Here is a 9,298-nt window from a genome sequence, read left to right as displayed (position 1 = left end):
CCGGTTAGTCTTTTCTGCTTACCAATGTATTCCCAGTAACTTGTTCGGTACCGAGGGTAGAGCAGGCCCTAGGAATTACATATTGGCTAACAGGCTCCCAGGAACTATTGATTGCTTGAACTAAGGAGGAAACTGACGCACAGGGAGTCGAGGTCCGCGGCGAGTCGAGGGCGGAGAGAGGCAGGCAGGGAATTAGACCAACCAGCCTGATTCCCAGCCTGGAGCCCAGGATCTTTTCCAGGCCAGTTGGCTGTAACGTCCCCAAACAGACAAGAAATGAGAGAGCGCACACGCATGGACTTGTCTTCCGCCTGGGAGGCCTCACAGAAATGCGGGACCCAGAGGCGGAAAAACAACTAGTGCAGGAAACTCCACGTAATTCTTTTGCACCTGTCCCGCCTGAGACTGGGACTACATTTCCCAGGAGGCCCTGCGGCGCTCACGTCTCTGCCACGCGGCTTGCGTCTCCGCTGACAGCCCGCTGGGGGCGCTGCGGCGACCCCTCCGCCGCCCCGTAGAAGTCTCCGCGGCCCTGGGGCTGCTTGCTTCCTGTTTGTCGGACGAGGAGACATGGCGGCGGCGCCGGCGGCTGTAGGGTCTGGGGCCAGCCGAGGGCGACGGGCAGCAGGAACGGTGGCGGCTTGGGGCGGATGGGGCGGCCGGCCGCGACCCGCTAACATTCTGCTGCAGCTGCGGCAGGGCCAGCTGACCGGCCGGGGCCTGGTCCGGGCAGTGCAGGTACGAAGCCGGCCCTGAGGGGCGGGGCGGGGCGGACCAGGCGGGAGCTGGCAGGGGGCCGGGGAAGAGGCCCTTCCGGGCCGCCGCAGTGTGGGCCCGACCGGACTTGGCCAGCAGTGAGGCCTCCCCGTGGGCTGCACGGACCATGTCAGCGCTGTGGGGCGGTGGGCAGCGGCGGTCTAGAGGCCTCTGGTTAGGGGCCGAGCGGGACCGGGCTGCATCGGGCATTGATGGCGTGTACGAGCCCTGGGCCCAGCTCTTGGATCCTGCCTTCCTTGCGCCACGTCTACACGTCTGGGGTACTCTAGGCGAGTTTGCTTTGGTCTCTGCGGGCCTCGAGTTTCTCTGCTGTGAATTGGGCGGTGGGTCATCATTGCAGCCCCGAATGGTTAAGCTTATGTCATTCTCTTAGGCCTTTCCTTGACACCCCCTCCCACTTCAAGTAGGTCCCCATTGTTATTCAGTCATAGCCCTGAATTCGTTTTGTTCACATAACTTTCTCAGTGTATAATTACATATTTCTTTCTTATCTGCCCTTCTTTTCCTCAGTATCTCACATTAGGCTGTGCTCCAACGGTTGCAGGGTCTGTTTTGCCAGTGCAGAGTGTCACGGTTAAGAGGCAAGGACTCTGGAGTCAGGCCTGGATTAAAGTCCTGCTCTCTGTTGCTTGGGCAAGTTACCTTCCTGTGCCTCAGTTTCCTCATTTGTAAAATGGAGATAATAGTAACCTACCTCTTAAAGTGTTGTAAGAATCAAGGAGACAGTTGTGTACAATATTAAGTGCATTTTTGGTGCATAGTTAGGGGAGAAGTGTAATCAGTTAATATTAATGCTGTATGTGGTATCTGGTCTATAATAGGTGCGCAGTATATGGTTAACTTTTTTTTTTTTTTTTTGAATGAACAAAGGCCACTGCTTTAGGGTAAAGCAGGCTGAATAAGACCTAGGCTCCTTGTTATGCCCCCTACCCTTCCATATTCCCAGAACTAACCTTGTAAACACACTTGCAAAGCATTAGCTTAATTTAAAGACAGCCTTTGCATAAAAAACTTTCGAAGGATACACAAAAAAGTAATAAAGTGCTTGGTGGGAGTGGGGTGGGTATTGGGTAGATGGAAGAGAAAATGTGAGTGAGACTTTTCACAGTATAACTGTATGTGTGTATTAATCTCAACCATTTGAATATAATTTATGTGATTAAGAAGACAGAGTAAAATAAAGACCAGGTGGTCTGTGTGTATGGAGGGCTACAGATGAAGAAGCAGTTCTGGGTGAGCAATATATTCCTGGACGTCGATAATCATAGATGAGTAACATTTTTCCCGTGCCATTCTGCTCTATCTGCCTTAAGAAGATCCTGGAAATACTTGCTGTATCCTTCTTTAAACCCGAATAGCTTTTTTGAGCTGGGCCTTGGGGACATCAGAAAGGAAACTAATTCACCTTCACTGAGCAAATACTTTGGATCAAGCATTGTGCAAGATATACAGTGTCTTAATTTAATCCTCAGTCTTTTTGCGTTAGATGTCAGGACTAATCCCTTAACATCGATGAGAAACCCGACCCCCCCCCGCCCCCCGCCAAAGGTGAGATAATTTGCTCCTAAATACCATCTTGATAATCCTCTATGTTCTGAGGGCATTAGGGAGCCACAAAAGTTCTTTAGCATAGAGAATGAGGCAATTTAGGACACTTAATTCGTTTTCAGAGCTGGATGACCTGGAATGAGAGGAGAGTAGAGAAGCTCACTGGATCGAAAGCTACTGGAATATTGGTTTAGGATGGTTATTGTGGTGATCGATAGTTGTCTACAAGTGTAGGAGTTATTTCAGAGGTTGAGATGGCGACACTTTCCCAGAACTACGGTGAGGATAAAGTGGGGACTTTCATCTTTCAAATGTGTACTTTCTTGTTAAGTTTCCTTGATCTCTTCCTTGCCACACCTCCCCCCTCTTCCCTTTCCCACACTGCAGAATAAATTAGTTCCTCACGGGTATTTCCATAGTACAGTAAGCATATGCATGATGGCATGTGGTAGACTGGGAAAGACCAGATTAAAAAAAATTGTGGTTAAAAAAACACAACATAAAGTTTACAATTTTTAAGTATACAATTCAGTAGTGTTAAGTATATTCACCATGTTGTGAAACAGATCTCCCTAATTTTTTCATCTTGCAAATCTGAAACTGTAACCATTAAACAACTCTCCTCCTTCCCCCCAACCTCAGCCTCTGGTAATACCATTTGACTTTGTTTCTATGAATTTAATTACTTTAGATATCATATAAATGGAATTATTCACTTAGAATAATGTCCTCAAGGTTCATCCATGTTGTAGTATGTAATAGGATTTCCTTGAGAAAGATCAGATTTTCAAGTAAGATGGACCTGAATTGAACCCTAGTTCTCTTACTTACTAGCTGAGGGACCTATGATATTTAACTCTGAACCTGTTTCCTTATTTCTAAAATGGCAATAATAACATCTCTCAGGGTTGTTAGGAAGATTAGGTAAAATCATATGTTCAAAAAAGCTTGGCAAGTATATGGCATATAGATGTTCAGTAAATAGTTGCTATCAGCTTGCAGCTATTAGACTGAGCTGCTTATTTTTCTTTGTGTCGGCAGAGGCTGAAATGGCACCAGGCACTTGATAGGTACTCATATCTCAGGAAATTGTTTGAATTGAAATACTGTATATAAGGGCACAGTCCTCTTCCTCCTCAGTCCTGTTCTGTCTGTATTCCCAAACACTTCCTTGGATTTAAAGATTCCGGAATCAGATTACCTAGGTTCGAATCCCAGCTCTGGTACATACTTGCTATGTATCTCTGGGCAAGTTAGTAAATTTCTTCGTCTCGGTTTGTTCATTTGTAAAATACAGATAATCATGAGACTAACCTCCTTATGTTGTAGTTAGGAGTGAGTTAGTACATGTAAAGCACCTAAAATAGTGTCTGAAACAGTAAACATGCTATAAAGGTTAGTGAGTATTGTTTTTAAATACTCTTTATTTTAGTGGATCCTAAATCTGTATTTCTATCCTGATTTCTCCCTTTTACTCCAGATGGATATATACAAGTACCTTCTCAGCATCTTCAGTTAGACTGCTGATGGGCATTTCAAACTTAACATGTTAAAAATAAAATTCCTGATTCCTCTTCCACCAAACCTGATCTTCCCCAGCTCTTCCTCATTTCCCTAAATGGAACTTCCGAGAAGCCTGGGAGAAGACTCTCGGCTACATTATTTAGAATGGGCCTGTCCTACTTAGATTTGAGTGTGTCTTATTTCTGTTTCCCTTTCAATTTGCCCTCTGTCGAAGTAATAAAATATGCTGGTATGATGCTTTAGCATTTACAGAGCCTCTTCACGCTTATCAGCACATTCAATCCTTAAGTCATAAATTCCTTGCTTAAAACCCTCCAGTGCCATCCCATTGCAATTAGAATCAAATCCAGATTCTTTACTGTAGATGTACAATACCCTGCATGATCAGTAGGAGTGGAGGAAAAGGGGTAGACTAGGTAAACTGTAGGCTGTAGGGCAGAATAACTCACAGGTCATGATGCACCACCCCCTAGAGATAACTCCTTCAATTTGGCAGTCTAGTGACAAGCTAGGTTATGGCATCCTTGGTCTGTTTCCCAAATGCTAGTTATTGGTTCCTTGATTATTGGCATATCCAAATTCAACCTGAATATTACCTCATATTTTTTTCTTTGGATGGACTCTCCATGAAAAAAAAAAAAATTCAATAGGTACTACTTGTTTTAACCTTATTCTAAGTATTAATATTTATGAAATTTAGGGGTGTACATCAAATACAGTCTTCCCTTGCCTGTCGTGGGTAATTTGTTACTGAAAAACCCCTGGGTAGGATAAATTCCTATAATTTAAAAACAAATACCATTATATTTTGTATATACAAGCCATAAAATTCACTCCAAATTATATCAAAACAAAACAAATCCCATTAAAGTGGACACAAGTATTCTTGGTTACCATTTTGTTATCAGAATAAACTAACAGGATATTTAATCTTCATTAATTATCCTTTAAGACAGCTATTTACTTGCACTTAGAATGATATTTTGAAGCACTGGCTATCTTAGGACTAAATAAACAAGTAAGATAATACATTGATGTTTATGGAATTCAGCCTTTAATTATTTAAAAAGAAAAGCAATAAAGAAAACAAGTCATTGAAAACTGGAAATGTCACATTCACTAACCAGGCTGATATGATAGCTCAGGCAGCATGATGTAAGAGATTATCACTAGTATAAACTGTCAAACCACAAGTACTCCAAGAGAAAAAAACCCATACAACACCTGCCAATAATTCAAACTTTGAAGATGACTGGATGGTGCCTCTTTCATCATAGTACTCAGCTGCTCACAAGGAAAACAAAATCCAAATGATTACTTTAAAATGGGAGTAAAGATCTTGTAAGACAATGTAGAAGTAGTAAAAGAAATTCCTTATGAAGTTAAATATTTAGAATATGATTGGGAGGACCTCTGGGCATCATGAGCTTTGTAACAAAAAACAACAGTTCTCTGCCCCACTTTTCACCCCTGAGTTCCACCCTCCTGAGGCAACTACTGTCCACATTGTAGCTTTTTCCTTTGCAGCAAGGGTCCAGGAGAGACATCCTTTTTTTTGAAGATGTATTTTTTAAAATTTACTTTTCAGTTACAGTTGACATTCAATATTATATTACTTTCAGGTGTACAAAATAGTAGTTAGACATTTATCAAACTTAGGAAGTGATCCCCCTGTTAAGTCTAGTACCCCCTTAACAACATATGTAGTTATTAGAATATTATTGACTATATTTCCTGTGCTGTACTTTACATCCCCATGACTATTTTGTGACTGCTAATTGTACTTCTTAATCTATTCTCCATTTTCACTCAGACCCCCAACCCTCTCCCTGACAGCCATCATTTTTTTCTCTGTATCTGTGAGTTTATTTCTGTTTTGTTTATGTTTTTTTAGATTCCACATACAAGTGAAATTATATGGTATTTGTCTTTATCCATCTGACCTACCTCACTTAGCATAATACCCTCTCGGTCTACCCATTTTGTTGCCAATAGTGAGATTTCATTCTTTTTTTCTAGCCAGGTAATATTCCATTGTATCTATGCACCACATCTTTATCCAGTCATCTGTCGAGGGATACTTAGGTTGCATCCTTATTTTGGCTATTGAAATAATTCTGCAGTGAACATAAGGATGCATATCTCTTTTCGAATTAGTGTTCTGGATTTCTTCAAATAAATGCCCAGAGGTGGGTTTAAATTTTTGAGAAATCTCCATTTTTCCATAACGGCTGCACCAGTTTTCAGTCCCACCTACAGTGCACAAGGGTTCCCTTTTCTCCTCGTCCTCGCCAAGACTTGTTGGTTGATTTTTTGTTGATAGCCATTCAGACAGTTGTGAGGTGATCTCATTGTGTTTTTAACTTGCATTTCTCTGATGTTAGTGATGTTGAGCATCTTTTCATATGTCTCTTTGGAGAAATGTCTATTCAGGTCCTCTGCCCATTTTTTAATTGGATTGTTTGTCTTTTTGGTGTTTAGTTGTCTGAATTTTTTATATATTTTGCATATTAACCCCTTGTTAGTTGTATCATTGGTGAATATTTTCTCCAGTTCAGTAGGATGTCCTTTCGTTTCATTGATGCTTTTCTTTGCTGTGCAAAACTTTTTAGTTTGATGTAATCCCATTTGTTTTTTCTCTTGTTTTCCTTGCCCAAGGAGACATATCCAAAAAATACTACTAAGAGCAGTGTCAGTTTACTGCCTTTTTTCTTCTAGGAGTTTTATGGTTTCAGGTCTTACATTTAAATCTTTAATCCATTTTGAGTTTATTCTTCTATGTGATGTAAGAAAGGGTATAGTTTCATTTTTTACATGTATCTGTCCAGTTTTCCCGATAATATTTATCAAAAACAGTGTTTTTACCCCATTGTACATTCTTGTCTCCTTTGTCATGGGTTAATTGACTGTATAAGCATGAGTTTATTTCTGGGCTCTCTGTTCTATTCCAGTGATCTTTGTGTCTGTTTTTATGACAGTACATGCTGTTTTGATTACTATAGCTTTATATAGTTTGATATCAGGTATCAAACTATGTAAGTTTGATACTACCTCCAACTTTGTTCTTTCTCAAGACTGCTTTGGCTATTTGAGGTCTTTTGTGGTTCCATATAAATGTTAGGATTATTTGTTCTAGTTCTGTGAAAAATGCCATTTGATAGGGATTGCATTCAATCTATATATTGCTTTAGGTGTATGGACATTTTAACAATGTTAATCTTCAGGTGAGCCAGTATTTCTAAATAACATGTTTATAAGACTGTTTACTGAATTTTCAATTTTAGACATTTTTTTTTTTGTAGATTAGGATTCATTTCATAGCCACATATTTTGTCTGAATCATTCTCCAACTGTAGTTATATCACAGTTTTGGTTGTTCATGTTAAGTATTTACATTATGATGGTTATGATGATATGATTGTTTACAACAGAGCCATATAGTGTACAGAAATTATAAACTTGTTTTTCTTAAAATTAAAAGCCACCCTTCCCCTTATTTTTAAAATTGAGATATAAATATAGTAGAATTCACTCTTTTTAGTGTGTATTTCTATGAGTTTTGACAAATGTGTAAGTCATGTGACCACCACTCCAGTTAAGATATAGAAAATTTCCTTGTAGTCAACCCCTTTCCTACTATCATCCTGTGGCAATTGTCCATCTGTTTTCTGTCCTTATGACCTTTTACAGACTTTTATAGAATCATACCGTATGTAGCCTTTTGAGTCTGGTTTCTTTTATTAGTATAATCACCCGTTTAAAATTTGCTTTGCTTTTTATGTCCTTACAGTTTATTCCCAAATTCTAAAACTAACTTCCTCCCTCCCTCCCTCTTTCCCTCTCTCTCATCTTGAAATTTAACTATAATACACATTGATGAAAATCTTTTTATTCATTGTGCCAGACACTGTGTAGCTGTGTAGATATATATTAAAATACATAACAACTATAAAAAAGTCATATCTATCACCTGACATTAACCCCCTCTGCAAAACGATTGCACTGAGTTAGGTCTTCCTATTTTTTAAAAAAACATTTTCTCCTCTATGAAGTTATAGCTATGATTGCTTTGGAATGCTTCATGGAATAGATGAAACTTGAGTTGGTTCTGAAGAATGAATAGAGTTTGAACAGAGAAGGAGAGACATTTCTGGCACTAAGACCACCACTGAGAAGGTCTTCATAATTGTCCATTAGAAGAGTGGGAAAATAAAGTGAAATGCTTATCTGGGAGCTAGGTGGGAGATAAGTTTAGATAGACTGGGAATAGGGTAGGGAAGGTAATTAACATTTATTGAGCATCCACAGTGTGCATCTGTGCAGAAACCTTTTTAAAGTTTATTGTTAAGTATTTGACCTACAAAAAACTGTAGTAATATCACAATAACCATGTACCCACCACCAAACTTAAGATGTTACCAATACAGTTAATGCCCCTTTCGTGTCAGTCCCTCCCCACCAGATATAATATACATTTTGAATAGATAACATATGCATATGTACTAAAGGGTTACAGAGAAAAGTACGTCTCCTTTGTAAATAGCTCACTACTACCTCTGCAAGCACCCTCCAGTTCTACTCACAGAGGCAACTATAGTTATTGATTTCTTGTGTAGCATATAGAAACATTCTAAACTTAGAAAAGCAAATGTGTCTATATATATTTTTTTTCCTTTACACAGGTAGTATCATACTACATACAATATTGTGCATCTAGCCTTTTCACTTAAAAGTATATCTTAGAGATCCTTGCATAATCAGTACAAACAGATTATTTTGTTTCAAGCAATTAAAAAACTTTTTGTGTTGAAATATAGCATACAAGTAAAAATGCACACAAAAATAAGTTGTACAGCTCAGTGAGCAATAAAACCATCAACTACGTAACAACCACCAGATCATTTTGCAGTCCTTGCCAACCACTCTGCTCTTCCTCTTCTCCAGATGAAATTACTAGCCTGACTTCTAATAGAGCAGTTAGTTGTGCCAGTTTTTATACTTTATATAAATAGAATCAAATAATATGTACTCATATGCCTTCTTTCAATTAATATTGTTAGATTCATCTTTGATGATGTTGAAGCTGTAATTCATTCATTTTCTGTATAGTATTCTATTGTATTAACAAACCACAATTTTACTTTTGATGAATATTTGGAGTTTTTCCAGTTTGGGGCTATTATGAATAATGCTTATAGGAACATTGTTGTACATGTCTCTTGATGTGTATATGTACAATTTCTGTTGCTTATCTACTTAGAAGTAGAATTGCTTGGTTATAGAATATGCATAGGTTCGGCATCAGTAATTATTACAGAACAGTTCCCGAGTTTACACTCCCACCAGCCGTATATGTGAGTTCCTGTTCCATGTTCTTGCTGATCCATGGTGTTGACAGTCTTTTAAACTTGAGCCATTCTGTGTGCAGTGGTCTCAATATGGTCTTAGT

General features: G+C 39.4%; 1 protein-coding gene across 4 annotated transcripts in view; it reads left to right on the top strand.

Moving 5' to 3' along the window:
* The first annotated feature begins 519 nt into the window (after positions 1–519).
* The window catches only part of TRPC4AP (transient receptor potential cation channel subfamily C member 4 associated protein), a 59,555-nt gene continuing 50,776 nt past the window's right edge, over positions 520–9,298 (top strand). The window contains exon 1 of one of the 4 annotated variants that reach the window (XM_039864141.1): positions 520–738. In XM_039864141.1, coding sequence (XP_039720075.1) covers positions 571–738 — 168 coding nt within the window. In that variant the 5' untranslated portion in view covers positions 520–570. Of the gene's footprint in view, positions 739–1,012; positions 1,047–9,298 lie in introns of those variants that run through there. The other 3 variants (XM_039864142.1, XM_039864143.1, XM_039864144.1) reach the window with 3 other exon arrangements.

This window comes from Pteropus medius, unplaced genomic scaffold, assembly GCF_902729225.1.
Source record: "Pteropus medius unplaced genomic scaffold, Ma_sr-lr_union100, whole genome shotgun sequence".
Lineage (NCBI taxonomy): Eukaryota > Metazoa > Chordata > Mammalia > Chiroptera > Pteropodidae > Pteropus > Pteropus medius.
Note: the sequence above shows the minus strand (reverse complement) of the source record. Positions and strands in the feature narration are given on the sequence as shown.